Consider the following 20,361-nt stretch of genomic DNA (forward strand, 5'->3'; position numbering starts at 1 on the left):
GGCTGGGAAGAGAGAGACATCAACATGAGAGAGACACATTGGTTGATTGGTTACCTCCCGCAGGAGCCCCGGATGGGGGTCAGGGATGGAACCTGCAATTGAGGTACATGCCCATGACTGGGAATTGAACCCACAACTCTTGGGCCCCAGACTGATGCTCTAACCATGAATCAAACCAGCCAGGGCAAAGTAGTGATATCTTAAAGTATTGGTGCTTTGGCCTCAAGTGAGTTTCCTAAAACTCTAACTAGAGTTCTACATGTAACAGACTTGCAATTACTATTTTGGCATATCTTGTTTTGCTATCCTCCTTTCCGTTAATTTTCTTCATTCTCTCATTTCAAATAGCAAAGGTCATCTTGTGCTACATGACAGAGTGAAGGGATCTGATAGTCAAGAAAGCAGCCCATTTAGGAATCGTCTGGACTCCAGGATCTGAAAGTCACAATTTTTATGAATGTGGCACCTTCTCCTGAAATTCAACCCCAAAGAGAAAATGAGATGGACATGCAAAGGCAGATGGAGAAGTAGTGATGAGAGCAGAGGTGCTGGTGAGTCCCAGTGTGGAATGAAAGCAGCAGAATGAATCCTGTGCCCCTGTGTGGTGTGAAAAGATACACAGAGATATTAGAACCGAAGGGAAAGGTAATCAAGAGGACATGGAAAAGGAAGAGGTCAGCAGAAACACACTCGGATGAGTTACTCGGGACTGCTTTGGCCCTTCATATGTTTATTACCTAAAATATGCACATAGTCACACATGTGCAAGCATGCTCACACACTCAAGCACTCAGCCTTTTGGTATATAGAATCTGGGTTCAAGCCTGGAAGTGGAGAGGAGAGGGGGAAAAACTCACTTTTTTTTTTTTAAAAAAATTGATATCTAACTGACATATAACATTGTATAACTTTAAAGCTCTCACAGCTCCCACCTGTGGCTAATTAAGTATCGAACTGAAAATAAATTGAGGTAAAGAATGTAAGGTTATAATTCCTGTACACCTGAGCATTCTTGCAATATGATAAAAGCAGGGACTGTATGGTCACTTAAGACTCTAAATGTTGAGTTCAACAAATTGAACAGATTTCCTCGCTCCAGACATGTCAGAACTTTTAACATGTTAATAAGTATTTCCCAAGATTACATGATCACAGAATTCTATTCCTAGAACATCTATGGTTTGGGGAACACTGCCTTGGTTTTCCAGTGCTGATATTATGTAGATGATGTGCATAACCTGATTGCAGCAATCACTTATAGAATAGTTTTAATGACAAGTTTTTTTTTTTTTATTATCTCCTCCTTTCCTTAACCCTTATTCCCTTCCCTTCCACTGAAGCCTACGTATCTCAGAAAATGTTTCTCCTAAATATTTATGGACCCAACTAAGGGACTTTCTGGCTTATATAAACACAGAGAAATGATAAACCCTGAACATTCTTGGAAAACCCTAATCCAAATTCTTGCTAGAAAATCATACATCTATATAAGTTATTTTTACTGGAAAACTTGAATTGGAGATAAGACATGCCATTTGATAAGCTGCATATGTGTGTTTCCATCTTTAATCAGATTAATAAAGATTTCAGATTGGAAATCATGCTTTTTGTCAAGAATTTCTCTCCTTGGTGATTTTTATTATTCAGATTGGAATTCTCTCCAGAATCCATTCGACCACTCTTACCAAAGTTAAAGCTGTGAGCTGCTTGTGGGCAAGGACTGTACTATGCATCTGTTTATATTCTCTGTCCAGCCCTGTGCCTAGCACATGGTAGTTGCTAAACAAATGTTTATTAAACAAAATGTAATATTTTAAAATGATAGATGGTTCAGAAACTAGTATCTAACATAGAACACACAGAACATGAAGCAAAGCAACATTAGAGACTATGCTCATCTTATGTACGTGGATTTAATGGCTTTGTATGACAGAGCAGCTGTCATTGTCCACTTGCTAAAATAATAATAATAAAGGTTGCCTGTCATCAGCTGAAGTGTGTGTGTGTTGGGGTGGGGGGGACATCAGGCATTTGATGTAAATCTGTCTTGGAAATGGTATGTTCTGCAATTATCATAAGTGATATACACGTGTCCTCTTATTTTAAACACAATTAAAGACCTTCCATTTCTCGATGGCAAATAAATCCTTCTTACTTCAGTTCTGTTAGTCCATTACTCATTTACAGACGCTGCCATAGTCACAAATAGTACTTGCTGCTGCTAGGAACTGTCATTGGCACTTTGCCCACGGACTGCTAGCTGCCAGCTCAGTGCTCTCTGGGAGAATGGCCCCTGCTTCGTCCATGCACCCTGGTTGCAATAGGGGTGATGGCTGGCAGGAGGACAGGAGAAGACAGGCAGAGACAGCCCTCTGTGGTGTTAGCTTCCGTGATGATGGTGAAAGCAGGTCATGTCTTCTGCCTCCCATCCTAACCCTGCTCCCTGGGATGACAGCAAAGGGGGCTATTTTCAGTGCTAAAACCAGAGAGGTGTCGTTGTGTTTTGAATGGTATCAAGGGAGAATTCTGTACCATTTTCATACTGAAACTGAAATCCAGAAGAACCTTTTCTTCAGAAAGACTTCAGGAGGGAAAATAATTACACAAATTACATACAATAATATCTATGGCTCCACGGCAAAGCAGCCTAGTGACATCAACAGGAATTACAATGCTGGCTCTGAAGTCCTCAGAAGAGGATATAAACCATGATAATAAATCACATTTTATTTCTGTTTTCAAATTATATTTAAGGTAAATTATGAACTACTTGCTAAACTATGAACTACACAGTTAAGCCACAATTTAAGGACAAAAAGCTAATTAGAAAGCTAAAAAGAAATGGTGGCAATGTAGGCAGTTGATAAATCTTAAAGTGCATGACTTTCCACTTGAGCAATACTTTCTCGGAAGTTTGTAGGTTAATGCTTAACTTTTAAGATTAAAACATTAATCACACATTCTCTGAGTGGAGATTTACAGAGAAATTTCTAGAGAATAAATAAACTATAAAAATATAATGTATCTGTTGGACAAGTGTGGTGAGAAACTTTATTTCATTTCACTGAGTGTGGCGGTGGATAGTACAAAGAATGATAATGCCTGTGGTTTCATGGCTCCCCGGGTAGAAATCATTTTGAAAGACAGTGGTGCTCGCGCTTACCTCTCGCAGCGTGGTCCTGCGTACCCGACAGGGCATTCATCACAGATCAATCCAAGACTTCGGTCTAAATGGCACGTCGGGCTAAAGCTATGTTGATGTTGTTGGGAAACAACAGGGACAAGGGAGAAGCACATACACAAAGTCATTAGCGGCATCTTTTCATTTCTCTTTCTCCTGTACTGCTGTGACAAAAGGATACAGGCTGGTCATTCTCGTCTCATAGACAGAGATTAGGGTCTGGCCAATCGAGGATGAAATAACATTGCTATTTCTGCAGACGTGAATATAGCCCAATAGAGAGCAATATTCCAGTGACATGTTATTAACTGACTTTTGACTGTTCTGGGTCCGTGATCACCAGTAACAAAGTGGGACTGTCCTGCTTCTTTCTAGGGATTCCCAGGCCTGGCAAAATAGAGCCTCACATTCGTTCTCTGCAGCCAAATTCTTCTGAAATTGAAGCCTCCCAGAAAAATGTTAGAGATTTTGGAAAGTTCACTATATGGTTGTGGAAGTGGTGGTGGGAATGATGGTGGGAATGGGGTTCCTACTTAAAAGTACTGCTACCAAAGGTGTGTGCATGAACATGTGTGCATGCTTTTGTGCATGCATGTGTGTGCACATGTGTGCATGCATGTGTGCAGGCTGCTGCCCATATGTACTCATGGGCAGGCTGTTAACACAGAAGGAAGCCTCCAAAAAGCTTTCACAAGAGATCAACCGTGCAATAATAAAACCAAAGGAACTAAAACAACATTTCCATTTCTCATCTTCTGGCATGTCCCAAAGTTTACCTCTCCTGTTGCACATATTTCCCATGTGGGTCTGAAGGAACAGAGTTGAACACCAAGTCAAAAACCAGCCAAGTAGCTAACTGCATGTGAGCTTTAGCCTTCAACAATGTGTTCAACTCTGGCCACACTTCTTTGCCTTGTGAGAGACACCTCTCATGCATGAACCCTTACCCCAAAATTGACAGATGGCTCTCTGAAGAGCCATCAACCATTTCACGTTCTGTAAATTCTGCTGCTCTACCATTTTAAAGGGAAATGCCCCCAATTAATCTTTCTCCTATTCTGTCTTCCCTAAATAGATTTATTTTCTATTATATATGACAGGATAATTCAGTAGAGGCTTGCTTGACGGCCAACTGAATTAGAGAGAGAACAACAAATTAAACATTGCAAGGCCCGGTCTCGTTCCGCTCCTGACACTTGCATGACTTTAGAATACTTTCTTCACTTGTGCAGATCGGATCACGGGTACTATTATGAATAATATTCTTCTGGGTTAACTCACAGTAGCCCTCAAAGATTTAATAATCCTAATTTTTTTATAGTAGCAAGCTATCAGAACCAAGTAGTTTTATCATTTTAAACATTTCCACTCAGTGGAAAGTCTAAATGAATCTGTTGAGATATAGAGTGGGGTGGGGGTGGGGAGCTTGGTCTCTGATATCTTGAGTTTACAAATATTACCCAGTTAAAATATTCCACGTTAAGGGGTTCTGGTGGCTGCCATTAACAGCAGAACCAAGACACACCCAGCCTGAGCTCTGTGAGAGGAGAAGCATCTTTTAGAGGCAGCCTGTGGCTTGCCACCTGTGACCCCCAGGGAGCTCACTGTGGGTGAGTCTCTTGGCAGGAGTATGGCTGCACTGAAGAGACGAGGCACATGTAAAAGTGAAAAGAAACAGGATTTCCCTTCCTCACCCCGTGATTTGCTATTGTTTTCACACATAAAAAGAAGGACTGGATTTTGACAAATTTAAAAAATGTGTGTATGCCTTCTTTAAAGATTGGCATTCTCTAACTATCTCCTCATCTCTGGAAAAGGTTTCCCACCCACGTGGGACTATAGTGATTGAAGGAAAAACACACCAATTCTTTTTAAAAATCCTAAATCTGTTTATCGTAAGTCATGTTAAAGGTGCTTGGCAAGGTTTCTGACACTTTAAAACTAGGTATAAAATAGATTTCAAATTTCTAATATATTCATGCATTGCTTAAAGCTGACAGAAGTAAAGCAAAATGCTGTCACTGACAAAAGTCAATACTTTTATTTCCCAGGAAAAATTTAAGCAATGACAATAATATATAAGATTTCATTAGCTCTTTACATTTTCAGAGTGATTTTTGCAAATAATTTTATGGCATTTTCCTCAAATTGTATGAGCTGCAGACATACTTTTCCTCGCCCAAGGTCATAGCTAGGAGAATTTAGCATGGGAACCAAGGCTTCTGAATTCTAATCTTATGCTCTCTTCTCTCTTTATCCAACCAGCATTAAACCCACTTATAAAAAAGTGTGTGTTTAAACTTTTAATCATTTAAATACCTGACAGAATACATTTAAACAAAATGTCCTCATAAAATATAACTGCATTTGTGCTTCAATGTTCTTTAATCAATATAAACTGAGGGTTCACTCCCTGATCACTATAATGGAATATATAGTTATGAAGCAAATGGCATTAAATACCAAAGATGAGAGTGAAAAATACACATGGAAAACAAAAAATGTCTATAGAATTTAGATTGGGAATTGCAACAAATTGATCTGATTTTGGCCAAAATAAGAAGCTAACTGTTCTGTGACAGAACAAGGGAACTGTAAGATCGTTGTTGACTTCAAGTGCTTCCAAGATTATGTCATTTGACTCTAGTTGGCCAGCTCTTCATGGCAGAGGGAGTGTTTTGCTTCCTGAAGTATCTACTACATGCCACAGAACCCAAAAAGAGCAAGCATTTCCACAAATAAGTAGAGGAAGAGAAGCTAATTTGGGACTGCATAGTAAAGATATGCACATGGAAATCATTTTTATTAATGGCTGAACATAGAATTTTATATTTATAATGATATGTGTATATATATGTGTGTGTGTGTGTACTATGTATGAATTTGCTTCAAAAATAATTTAATTCTAGCTACCAACAGATGTACATTAAGATAAAATGAATTGCCTGGGTTATGGGCTTGATCCCCAGTAGGGGGCATGCAGGAAGCAGGTGATCAATGATTCTCTCTCATCATTGATATTTCTATTTCTTTCCCCCTTCCTCTCTGAAATCAATAAAAAACATTTTTAAAAAAGATAAAATGAATCAATAAGTTTAAAGACAAAAAAATCCTGAAAAATAAATCAAATCAAAGTGCAAAATTTATTTTGTAAGATTATGTTCATTTGGTAGTGGCAGGTCAACATATGGCTTTGAGCTATCTCACAGCTATTGCAAGAGGGAACAAATTGCCTCTTGGGACTAAACATTCCCTTGATCACTGGCATAACATTTCCATCATTAGGGTTAGACAATCAGGGCATGTTCCTATTGTAGATACAATAAGGAAGAAGAATTCCTTTTATCTAATTGTAACCTGGAACACTTGGGTAGGGCAAGAGAAACCAAAAGGAATTAGAAGCTGCAAAGGGATGAGAAGGAACAGAGGCCTGAGAGGAAGGGGAGAAAATTGAAGGACTCATTTGCTTCATGATTTCGGTTTGGGCCAGATGAATTTTTGACGTTTCTTCACAAGTGTTTTCTTCTTTCAGTTCAGTGATCTCTGTTTTATATATTCTTAGGAAAACCATTAAGCAAACACATGTTTCTTTAATTATCTTCAAATACTATGAAATTTGAATTAATGTCTGTAATTGGGTTTTGTAATTAGAATTGGATTATTTTCTGTCTTTGGATATTATATTTCTCTAAACCTGGGTTTCTCATTCTGCAAAATGAGGTAATATGATCTACTTAATAAAGTCTTTTATGCTAAAAATGTAGGAAAGAAACTCTTACAGTGGCACAGTAAATCATAGCTGTGATTTAATACTTTAAAATGTTTTGCAAAAGTAGATTGATTTGTTTAAATTCTAAGGTACTTAGTCACCCGTTACATAATTAAACTTGCACTTTCTGAGAAAGGAGGCAGGTGTAAACACAAAGAAGGCACACAGATCAACTTTTAGCTAATTACTATAGGAAAAGATATCCATGGTTACAAATAAACTCCAATATTTTACTAGCTTAGCACTAGAAAGGCTTATTTCAAGTTCATACTACATAGCTAATGCTTATTAGTAGGGAACTCTGTTCCACAGATTCATTCAGATATCAAAGAATGGGTATTTCACCACTGTGCCATGCTGCCGCCTCAAGATGGACTCTCATGAGAGAAGAAAGAGCATGGACAATTCTTAACTGCACCTAACCCATTTGCCAGAACTAGTGACATAGCCACAACCTAATTGCAAGAGAGGTTGGAAAAGGTGGAGAAGTCCTTGTACCATATGATAAGCATTACTATCTCTATTATTTTTTCATTATTTAAAAAATAAACTGTTTTCTATGAAAAAAATAAACTGCCTGAGTCCTTACATTTGAGTTAGCACAATGGTTGCCAAACCCCAGGGTCATTTTTACAATCAACATTTACAGTTTGTCTAACCTTAAGTTCTATTAACTATTTTTCTTTGCTTCTCATCAATGTCTCTGAAATTGTTTCTATTTCTATAGCCCCACTGGAAGAAGAACAGAGAGGTGAATATATGGGTTCTAATATTGGTTCTGCCTCAAGCAAGCTGTATGATCATGATCAAGTCATTTAATTTCTCAGGAGTCTAGTTTTCCATTCTGGTTTATGGAATTAGTATGATAGATCATAATCACCCATATGGACATAAAACTTGGTATAGGAAAGTACTCTAAATTATCTAACACACTCTAAAATTTCTAAAGACTGTTGTTGAATGTTTATTTAAATTTACCTTTTGCCTCAGAATATTAGAAAATAATATTTTCTATTAGAACTATTAATTTTAACAATAATTCAATGTGGCCCTGGGGTGAATCTAAGAGTCAGCTCTAGAAGTGGTCCATTCTTTTAGGAAGATAAATTTTAGCATTCCTGATGTACACAAAGAAGTACATATTCATAATATTAGTAGGTAGAATGTATTGAGTATCTGCCTTCTGTCCAGCTTTGTGCCAAGAATGTCTCTAATTTTATTATGTAATTGATGAAAATCTATGATTATAATAACTACTCAAACACATCCAGAGTGTTCAAGGGCAAATAATCATGTGTTATTTTCATAAAATATTTAATCTATAAGCTATGTGATGTCAGAAATTAATTAATATAAAACATTTGAAATATTTATAATTTTATTTGCTTCTCTAGAGATAAATTTCATGATCTAACTACAATCCATAGCTATAGTATATACATCACCAAGATGAGGCTAAGTTAAGAGCAGACACTGTAAATAGTTGATGAAATTTATATATATATATATACACTAGAGGCCTGGTGCATGACATTATTGCACTAGAGGGGGTGGGTTCCCTCATCTTGGCCTGTGCCCTCTCGCAGGCCGGGACCCCTCTTCTGGCTGAGCGGCACTCCCCCTGTGGGAGCACACTGACCACCAGGGGGCAGCTCCTGAGTTGAGCGTCTGCCTCTGGGTGGTCAGTGCTCATCACTGCGACCATTTGGTCAATTTGCATATTAGGGCTTTATTATATAGGATATATAATTTAAATATTACATGCTTTTCTATATTTATACATCAAAATAAGTATACCAATACTTATCTCTATCTCCCTACACATCTGTTTTATTTAGCAATGTTATGTAAGAAATTTAGATCCAAAATGCTTGTGATCTATAAGATTTATGATCAGAGATTAAATAGATAAGTCACCAAGGTAAAACCATCATTAAGCTTTAACTTATAGATGAAGGTTGCAGCAATCTCTAGCTGATTTCTTTTTCTTCTTGATATAGCATACAATCATATTCATATCAATATATCCATATTCAATATATTATGTTCAATTTAGTCTTCAGAGTTTAAAATAGCAGTAATGACTATTTTAAAACTTTTAAAAAGGAGACTTCTTCTAAGATACTGTGTCCCATTATTTAATGATTTTAAAAGAAAACTTAGGTTATTAGATTAAAATAAACTTTTTTTTCATTGCAATTGTGCAGTAAACTATGTTAATTTTCCAAGTTGTTCTAAATTTAAGAGACTTTAGAACATTGGATACAAACTTGCAGGATTTTATAAATAAGTGAATTATCACTGTCCCCCAAAAATGCCACATTTAAAGCTGGAATTTAAAATAGGTTACTACTCTATTCCCGATTCTACTTATAAGGGTAAAAGTATGTACATGTAACCATGTTGAAAAATGAAGGATCTTTAAATACTTGGTATAACTGATATTGCTACTATTGATTTTTAAAAAAAAATCTGTATAATCATACAAAATTGGAATACACAGACTTGAGGAAATACTCTCATTGGGCCCTGGTACCTCAATCCCTTTGGCACTGATGAATAGTTTTCTAACGCTTGCTGACTTTCTCTTTCCTTTCAGAAACACTTAGAACCCATTTTAAGGTAGAAGCATAGTAAACAGAGAAGGACGGGGTATGAATGCCAACTATTACACAAAGTTCTCTCCCTAATGGCCCCTCTGCATTTGTAGTCATGTTGGTCAGACTTGAGGATTAATCCATAAACTCTACATATTCAATTAGTTATGTAATTCTAAAAATGTATTATGCTAAGCTTCATATGGTACTATACATGGCCAGCTCTGCGGGATTGACAGCTGTGCTAGTCCCTATGACTTCCGGCTGAGAAGAAGTGCAACACAAATCAGTGGAGAAAAGCAATCCCTCTGCTTTCTTCAGTGAAAGATAGTGCTGAACAATGGGTTTCGTCTATATTAAGTGACTCTGCAGAATTCATTCAGTCATAGTGAATGAATAGGTTCTCTATTGCACGATATAACCATTCACAAATACACCAGAGAGCAAGGTTCGTGTCAAATTACAGTCAACATAGGCCCCACTAACCATTAATTGTGAAGGGATTTAATTCATTCTCCTATATTCATTATTTTGCAGTAGCTTTCCCTTTTGCCTTCTTCCTCTTCTATGACACCCTTTGTTGCTAAAGGTTCCTTAGTTTTGTGCCCACCCAGGCTCATACCCTAAACTTTGGAAATGATTTGATTACCAATATACATTAACTCAATTTCCCATTTAATTACATTTTTTAAATTTCTTTATTGATTAAGGTATCACATATTTGTCCTCATCCCCCATTCCCATCCTACACCCCTCCCCACACATGCCCCCACCCCCCTGTTGTCCTTAACCGCTGGTTAGGCTCATATGCTTGCACACAAGTCCTTTGGTTGATCTCTCCCCTTTATCCCTACCCTTCTCTACCCTCCCTCTGAGGCCCGACAGTCTGATCCATGCCTCCTTGTTTCTGGGTCTGTTCTTGTTCATCAGTCTATGTTGTTCATTATTTCCCCTAGATGATGTTATCACTCAAAATGCATTGTATTTGTTAAAGAAGTCTGCAATGTATGCTGTAGAGGAAGGAAAACACATGGACTTAAAATTCCAACTCTAATATTTTATTTTAAAACATTTTAATTTATTTTTTAGAGAGGGATACATCGATTGGCTGTATCTCTCTTACATCTTGTATGCACCCTGGGGTATTGAACCCAGGAGCTTGGCATATGCCCTGCCCAGGAATCTACCCTATGACCTTCCAACCAACTGAGCTACACTGTCCAGGGCAGAGCTCTGGTACTTTAGTATTTTATGACTGAGCAAATTACTTGATAATAGTCAGTCCTTATTTTGGGCTCACCATGACCAACGACTGGTTTAGGCGCTTTGTGTATTTTAATTGATGTAATTCTCACAAAAACTGTGTGTGTGTATATGTGTGCATGTGTGTATGTGTGCATGCGGGCATTTGTATATGTTTGTATAAAATATATCTGTTCTTTGGAGTTAGTTTTGAAATTCTGTTTGACTTCCATCTTTATCTACTAAATCAACAAAACTATAGCTAAAGTATTAAAAATTCTGCAGAATAAATAGAGATAACTTTAAATATTTTATGTTTTAAACATATTACAATTCCGAGAAACTTATGCATCTATTTATCGTTTATGTGTGACAAGAGAAAGGGTACATTCCATATAAAAATGCACTTACAGAACTGGATGCCCAACTCTTTAGAGAGGTAAGTTTGTTACTCACTTATTTGATGGGATATTGAGTGGACAGGCACAGGGCTGACAATCTTCAGCAGTTCCTTTGGTAGGATCGCCATAGAAACCAGGAAGACATTTATTGCAATATGGGCCACCTGTGTGATCTCTACAGTTCTGAGAAAGAAATGTACATCAAAGTTTATTATTTTGGTCTCAAGCAACATGTTACCAAAAATAGGTCTGCAGAGTCATTAGTCTGTTCCCTGCCAGGAATAATAATTTTCCACATTAAATGGTCAATTTTACAGCTGGGAAATAGCATTAGAAGTTAATTTAATACATGCTAATTTTAGCATATGCAACTTATGAAAAGATGATTGAAATTAATTATGGTTTTTTGTCATAATGCAAATCTTATGTCCTTCTTTCTTTAGATTGAATTTTTTTTTTCTTGAGGAAATACATGTGCTTGTTCATGCACATGTAAGTATGTATAGTCATAGAGAATGAATAAAATATGTTCAATGGGAACTGTAGCTGATTCTAGGTAAAAATTCAATTGTTCAGCTTAAAACTGCTGATTTAATGAGAACTGTGGCTAATCAAACATATCCTCTGGGACTATAACCCTCTTACTTCAGAGATTAACTTGGACCTCAGTGGGCTCTGGTGAATTGCACAATGCATTAATGTATTACATCTGTGAGGAGCTGGTTTGACGCATATTAAACAATGAGAATATTGAAAAAAAATTTAAATATATTCCAATACATATTGAAACCACAAGGCACATAACAATTTCCCTAAGACAATTTTTTAAAAATATATTTTATTGATTTTCCACAGAGAGGAAGAGAGAGGGATAGAGAGCTAGAAACATCGATGAGAGAGTAACATCGACCAGCTGCCTCCTGCACCCCCCCCCACCAGGAATGTGCCCGCAGCCAATGTACATGCCCTTGACCGGAATCGAACCTGGGACCTTTCAGTCCGCAGACCGACGCTCTATCCACTGAGCCAAATCGGTTTCAGCACCTAAGACAATTTTTTAAAAACTTAAACAGCATTTTTCTGTCAACTAGCAGTTATTAAACCCAGGTTCTTTTCAAAAATAAAAAAAAATAATAATTTATATCTTGATTTCTTCATGTTAATTAAAGTACATTTATCAATTCAGGCTGTGCTCACAAAACTCATCAAGACTGGTTTAAAGGTGAACAATCGAGTTAATCAAGCAGCAGGATTAGCTACAAAACTTTCGATAGCAAAATTTGATAAATTTGTATCATGTTTTGGCATCATGCAGACATAACTTAATTCTTTGGTCTCCAATGGTACAATAAAACATATCTAATGCTTATTAAATATCATATAGTATGGATTCATTATGACTAAAACAAATTTTTTTTTAATTTTTTTTATTAAGGTATTATATGTGTACATATCTTACCATTGCCACCCCCTACACCCCACTCCCATATATGCCCTCACACCCCAGATTTTTGCATCCGTTGGTTATGCTTATATGCATGCATACAAGTCCTTTGATTGATCTCTTATCTCCCCCACCTTTCCCTAACTTTCCCCCTGTAATTTGACAGTCTGTTTGATGCTTTACTGTCTCTGTATACTATGCTGCCATAAAAAATAAAAAAATAAAATAAAAAAAGAAGGAATTCTCATCATTTGCAGCAACCTGGATGGAATTGGAGAACATTATGTTAAGTGAAATAAGCCAGTCAATGAAAGAAAAATACCACATGATCTCACTCATTTATGGATAATAAAGAACATTATAAACTTGAACAAAAAGATAGATAAAACAAATTTTTAATTTTACAAACATTTATGATTATAATTTTTTCTCATGTTGAAAAGAGTTCCTCAGAGCTTACGGGTATAAAAACTTTATTGTTATGATCAATAACCAAATAGGAAATAGCTAAAATATAAATTCATTTTAAACTAAAGTAAAATGGATGACCATTGTGATAGCCACCCTAATTTAATGAAAATCCTAAATTATTATTTACTTCAGTATATCTTTTAAGTATATATTTCAGTATATTTCAAAGAAGTTCAATTTTAATTACATTTAGGGAGTGGATTTAATAAAAACACACAGTAATACACACTTTTGAACATAGCTTGTTATGTTCCCCAGGGAGAGAAACAGATTCTTTATCGAGCAGAAGATATTAAATGAAAATCCAATCATTTAACTCTCTGAACCTCTCACTTTCATTCTGCAAAATGAGGGAGCTAAAGTCCATGATTTATGGAGTTTTCAAACTCTGAAATCCCATGACAGTTTCACAACCACAGGTGAAGAGGTAATTCTTTAGTATCTGGTTATACTAGAAAGTTGGTTTTTCTTTAAGGTATTTTAAATTCTGTCTCGAATTTATTTAGTAACCCTCTTTCAAAGATAGCATAGAGGTTAACTTCACTATCAACAGTTGTCTAAATAAGCATATTTGGATGGAATGTGCAAACCATGATTCAGTTTGAAGAAAGGCTTTCTTCTTTGACTTCATCTCTGTATTAGTTCCTTTCAGTTTCCAGGTTTAGCTCACATTGTCTATTACTAAAAAAATGTATGTTTTTGCAATGATCTTTGCCTATTATCATAATGACATGATCAAAATGATTTCTTCAAAGACTTAGGGGTTTTAAAAAATAAAATCATAAAACTGATTGTCTTAACCTTGTTGAAAATGGTATTTCCAAAACTTCACTGGAAATCTGTACAACTCAGAGATGCTGTTTGTTTACTGATTTAAAGGAGAAATAATATGTAGCAGCTTCTTATATTTCCTAATGTCATATTTCATTTCATGGAAATAATAAAATCAATCTTAAAACTCAACTGTCTTTGCAATTATAACTATAAAGTTGCTTTAGATAACAACATACTGGAAATTAAGTTGTAAAAGATAAAAGGTTCGCTCTGATGACTTTACTCTGGTTATTTTCACAGATGTCCTGCTACACAAGTGGTTTCCAAATGTCTGTTCACATCACATAGCACAAGAATAATGAGAAGGAGAGAGTACACAATCTTCTCATGTGGCTCTGAATGTTTCCTGGGTCACTTCAAATGGACTTTGAGTTAAAATGACTTTTTCATATAGGTCCACACTATAACAGAGGTATAGGTTTTGAACTAATATAAAAATCTATTTTAGTTAATTTATAATCAGATTTAAAAGCCAAGGTAACTAAAAAATAGTTTACCTATAAATTTCATAACTTATCTTTTTAATGCTAGGGGAAAACATCTATATATATAAAAAGGCAGTGACCGTAATGACCAAAGGTTCAACCTAACACTGAAAATCAGTCCTGCAGTCAGTGCTGGGTTGCCGTGGCAACCCAGCACTAACTGCTGCTGCTGTTGCGGGTGCAGCGACCCAGCACTGACTGCTGAGGGAGCTGCAGATCAGGCCCAGAGAGAGGCCTGGAGAGAGAAGCAGGGTCTGATCCGTAGCCTCCATGGCAGCTGTTGATCAACCGTTGCCTCTCTATTTCTCTCTGGGCCTGGGCAGCAGCGTGCCTCTCTTTCTCTCTGGGCCTCCATGGGGGCTGCTGATCAGCCCCACCTCTCTGATCAGGCCCAAAGATAGGCCCGGAGATGCTGACTGGAATAGAAACCAACCAATCAGAACTAAACCAGGGTGAACAGTGAGGAGCCAATGGCTGCCTAGGAGGCAGAGCTTTTGACACTGACTGGCATAGAAATCAACCAATCAGAACCAAATCTGGGTGAACTGCAAAGGCAGAGCCTAATGTGGGGGCTGAGGAGGGATTTTAAGGCAATTGAGGGTGAGATCAGGCCAGCAGGGGAGGGCAGTTTGGGGCAAGATCAGGCCGGCAGGATAGGGCCATTGGGGGCAAGATCAGGCCAGCAGGGGAAGGCAGTTGGGGGTGAGATCAGGGAGGCAGGGGAGGGTTTTAGGGGCAATCAGGCAGTCAGAGGCAGTTAGGGGCGATCAGGCCAACAGGGGAGGGCCCTTGGGGGTGAGACCAGGCTGGCAGGGGAGGGCAGTAGGGGGCAACCAGGCCAGCAGGGGAGGGCAGTTGGGGGCAAGATCAGGCCGGCAGGGGAGGGAGGGCAGTTAGGGGTCATCAGGCAGGCAGAGGCAGTTGGGGGCAAGATCAGGCTGGTAGCGCACAGCAGTTGGGGGTGAGATCAGGCTGTCAGGGAGGGCAGTTAGGGGCGATCAGACAGGCAGACAGAGGCAGTTAGGAGTGATCAGGCAAGCAGGCAGGCAGAGATGTTAGGGGAGATTGGGTAGGCAGGCAAAGGGTTTAGGGGCAATCAGGCAGGCAGGAAGAGGCAGTTAGGGGCCATCAGGCAGGCAGACAGAGGCAGTTAGGGGCCATTAAACATTTCATTAGTAGAAAGCCTCAAATAACCTTTGCTCCCTCCTTTTCCCCCTCCTAAAAATATGTTGAATGACACTATTTTATTCTTAAAAAAAAAAAAAAAAGACTTCTATCCTTAGAAATATCACAAAACCAAATGGGCCAACAGAATGATCTGTTTTAATACTAATGAATTCAACATGAAATATTACTTTGAGAACATTCCAAGCCTGGTGCCACGATATTTTTATTTTTGTCTTTCTAGGTTTAAAGAAAGCAAATCCGTATTCGTTATGAGCTGAAATTTCCTATTGCAAGTTAGTGAAGGTATTTAAAGGTAACAATATTTTCCCCAAGGTACATTTTAAAAGTCTTATGGTATAATTAGAATCAAAATCACTTAGTCTTTCTATTCATAAAAATGCCATTTTAAAAATCTACTGCTCTACAAATTAAGACTATTATGTTTTATACTGCAATGCAATTAAACAATCTAATATAAGAAAACAGAAAGAGCATCAATAGTTCTAAATGCCAAATTACATAGAAACAAAAGCCTTGAATTTTCATTTTGGATTTTTCCCAGATGCTTTTAAGTAGAAGAAAAAGGGACAAAATGAGTAAGAGAAAGAGAGCACATTAAGAAATACAGAAAACACAGTCTGCCTGAAATTCTACAGGGAAATGAGAGTATGATATCCTCCTAAACTGGCACCGTTTCAAACTGTGTTTCTGTAAGACTAATGAAATGAGAAGTGTTGTTTCAAGCTTCGTGCCATGTCAGACAATATAAAACTAACATGCCCTTGAGTTGATCAGAATGGTCTAAATTCTCCAATCCAAAGCCTTCTTAGCAGGATAGAAAGTGCTCTTTGTAGAGCTGTTTTTCTTGTTAAAAGTGTAGACTTAATTGTAAGAGTAAACAGCTCTGATGAATATGTATTGCATATATTTATTATTTTAATCTATATATGATGCCTTGTATTTAGTTAAATGCTGCAATTTAAAAATAAACATACATGCAGTATGCTCTCATTTTCAAAGTCAAAACAAACAAACAAATTGTGGCTATTGCATAGGTGTTCTTTTACTTTCCATGCTATGAGGATACAAATCATTTCCTGTTAGAGAAGTACGGTCTATGTTTGGTAGATTTATGGAGGGGATTAAAACCATGCATTTTCATGGTAGATGTGTACCTTAGTCATTAGTTACATTTTATTTTGATGTACCTGATCCTAATTCAATTTTTAGCCTAATAGGAAGAAACACTTCCTAATACCTGTTATTCTGGGAGAGCACATATGAAAGAGCATTCTCAACTTCCAACCCCGTTCAATATGAAGATCTCTGTCAAATCACTTCTTGATTCAAGTGTTTTAGGTCACGAAGGTATTGATTGAAGTGCAGGGCCTGTGGAGCTGATTTCAGCCTTGTCAGTCAGCATCCACAAAGAAGAAAGCACTTACCAGGCATTCTGCAGTGATGTCATCACAGGAATCCGCATGACCAAAGCATTGGCAAGGTTCACAGATGCCACCAAAAATAGTGCCGTTAACTCGTCTGTGCCTAGGCCAACAAGACTAAAACAAAGATAATGTTTCAAGTAAGTCTCAGGAATTTTTTTTTAGTTTTTTTTTTGTCTTATATGGGTAAAGAAAAATATTTAGGCAGCAAACTCAACAAATGTGCTTGTCAAAGCTTTGCTGAGTTATTGAAACATTGCTACAGAGCTATTCCTCCTGACATTGGAGCTTCGTACTGACCTTAGCGTTATTGGCAGGTATGAGATTAGAGGAAGCATTAGCTTGGAGTCTCTTCTGAAACAGCAAAATAAAGCAGAGATATAAAGAATTGAAATGTGACAGTCTTGAAGTAAAAAGCACAGACAAAAAAAGAAGGAAAAGTGCCGGAAATAAAAGCAGCCAACATAAAAGGATTCTTAAAAGAACCTTAGCCTACCTTGGCAACTAATGTCAACCCAAGGAATGTTGATTCTCTGGAATGCACTACCTTTCCCACATACTAACTACCCTTAACTCGATCACTTTCAGAAAATCTTCGCAATAATTTGGAAGGCAACCCACTCTTACATTTGATTACATACACTGCTAACTTCTCCACATACATAAATTATATATTTCATTCTCAATTTCCTTCATCCTATTATCCTTTATCAATTTTACACAAAAAAAGTCTATGATTTATTTATTATATACTTCATGTTTTGTTTTATGGTAGTATCCTACTAGAACTTTATATTCATTATTTTTTTAAGTATGAAACACTTTACCAGATAAAACCAGAATTCTGATTAAAAAAGGATATTTGGGTCTTAGAATACCTGTGTGTCCATGCCAGCTCTAAGACCACGATCTCCCTTAACTAAGTTTCCCTTCTGTGGGGGTTACTACAAACTGGCTGTCCTCTAGGAGCTTATGATCTCCCTCAAATTATAACTGCATTCTGTGGTTGATTTACTTTATTTCTGGATGGTTAGCTACAACATAATATTTCATGAAAAGGTCTTTTTTCCCCAGTTGAAATGAAAACAAGAGAGAAATCACTGAAATAATAAAGTATATAGAACTGTGTTGTGTATTGTTAGAAATGTTCCTTCTGCCGGAGGAGCTGAGGACTCTTAAATTTGAACACTGATAACAAACACATAAAAAAATGATGTGCCAATACTTCACATCTGAAAGAAAAGCAAAAGCAACCTTCCTCTTCATGGGGCAGTACAAAAAAGAAGGTGTCAATTTTTTGTCCCTTCTAATAATTTCTCTCTGTTAAATTTTTGCTACCCTATAGATTCATTGTAGAAGAGGTTTTCTTCTGTGATATATATTTCTAAAAACTGGGAAGCTACATATCCAGAAAGGGGTAGAAATTAATGGTGTTGATATCAGAGAGAGAACTGATCTAGTGTTTTTAGGACAAATAATCATGGAATTATTATTTATAAGCTTTATTTTATACTCATACCCAAACCTCTTAAACTTCCAAACTCCTCAGCTCTCTCTCTTAGCCAGTGATTTCATTGCATTAGCCACAGAGACACTGGAAGCCAATGGAAGCCATCTTCCCACTACTAAGTCCAAAAGCATAGGTGTAAATCGCCATTGGTCATATTCCCCTCCAGAACAATGGGGGCAGGGCATGCAGGGTCCCTCATCCTCTCAAAGGAATATTGTCCCACTGGTGATCTGTATCCCATTATCTATCCACAGTTAGTCCAGACAGATATGCAAAGTTCCATATCATCTTCCCAATATTCCCTCTGTGCTGCATCAGTAACAGCTTTCTTTTCTATTGGATCACTATTATCAGCTCAAAAAATGATCGATTATCCTCATCAAAACTTAACAGAAATAGCAAAAAATGACAAAATTAGTTCCTTAATATCCAATAGCTTTCCAGTTACTTGCCTGCCTCTTTTTTTTAGTAAAACTTCTCTAAATTGTTTTTCTTCCTCACTCCTCTTTCATGCTGCTTCCCCCCCCCCCCCAATTCTAATCCATCTTGTGCTGCCACCACTCATTGAACACTGCTCTTGTCTGTGTCACCAAATTTCAGGTAGCCAAATCCAAGGGACAAGTCTCCAATTACATTTTATCTGGCCTCTCAACATTGGTTTAGTCGATTCCTTTCTCCTTCAACACCCTCTTCTTGTAACTCTCATGACATCCCAGTCCCCAAGTTTCTGCTTTCCCTTTGCTGTCTCTTCTGTCTCTACTCCACTTCTCCTTGTCAGAAGCTCCTGGGGAGTGAGTCACTTTTCTCTTTTTTATCACACTCTCTCCTAGCCAATTGTATGCAGTCACACCATTGATGAGGCTTCCAAATGCATATCTTTAGACCAGACAGATATGCAAAGTTCAAGAGCTACATATTCTAACTTTACATTGAAATCTGTACTTCACAGGCTTCTCAAACCTAGTATTTCTAGAATGGGCTGCTTATTTCAGCTACCCTCTAGCTCAGTAAATGGCACCACATCCAATTCCGCAAGCTGGTAATCTGACTCATTCTTAAACTATTTTTCTTTTAACTTTCCTTTGGCATGTAGTGTATCATAAGTCCCACTGGTTCTGCTATCAAAATATACATAGAATAAACACTTCTTTCTACCTTGCCTGCCATTATTCCAACAAAAACTATTACTATAACTATCTTCTGTCACAAAGGCGTATCAACTATTCTTGCCCTCTATACTATGTTTTCATACTGTAGTTATAAAAACTTTTTCAAAAAACATAACTCCGATCATGGTACCACTCAGCTTAAAGCCTTCCACTGATTTTCCATTGCACTTATAATCAAGTCCCATGTATGCAAAGCTCTGAATGGCCTGGGTGTTCTAATCACATCTGTGCCACTCTCTCCCCTTGCTTGCTCAGCTCCAGCCATACTTGCATCCTTTCAGGTGCTTGCAGGCTCCAAGCTCTATTCCACTTTTTCATCAGTTCCTTTTACATAGATGTTTCCATCTCAGAGAGCCTTTCCTGAGAGCCATTTGTAAAGTAGTCCCTTCCATCTAATCTTCCGACACCCATTCTCAGTACTTCTAATGAGGCACCTGTTTATTTTCTTCGTGGAATTTATTGCATGTGTTTAAATCTGTTTTCTGGCATGTTATCTAGCCTTCCCCTAAATGTAATGCCCTGGAGGGCAGGGATCATATCTGTATTTCTCATCACATTATCATCCATGTCTAGGATCTTGATTATCTCAAAATGCATGGTCACCAATACATGTTAGCTAAATAAAAATATGGACACTTCTAATGAGGTG

General features: G+C 37.4%; 1 protein-coding gene across 1 annotated transcript in view; it reads right to left on the reverse strand.

The window, feature by feature from the left end:
- The window catches only part of LAMA2 (laminin subunit alpha 2), a 489,326-nt gene that overhangs the window by 198,261 nt on the left and 270,704 nt on the right, over positions 1–20,361 (reverse strand). Inside the window, exons 16-18 of the mRNA XM_054722564.1 lie at positions 17,037–17,150; positions 11,246–11,373; positions 3,164–3,250 (exon numbers count right to left, since the gene is read on the reverse strand). Of these exons, the coding sequence (XP_054578539.1) occupies positions 3,164–3,250; positions 11,246–11,373; positions 17,037–17,150 (329 nt within the window). The remainder of the gene's footprint in view (positions 1–3,163; positions 3,251–11,245; positions 11,374–17,036; positions 17,151–20,361) is intronic.

The sequence above is a fragment of the Eptesicus fuscus genome, chromosome 10 (assembly GCF_027574615.1).
Source record: "Eptesicus fuscus isolate TK198812 chromosome 10, DD_ASM_mEF_20220401, whole genome shotgun sequence".
Lineage (NCBI taxonomy): Eukaryota > Metazoa > Chordata > Mammalia > Chiroptera > Vespertilionidae > Eptesicus > Eptesicus fuscus.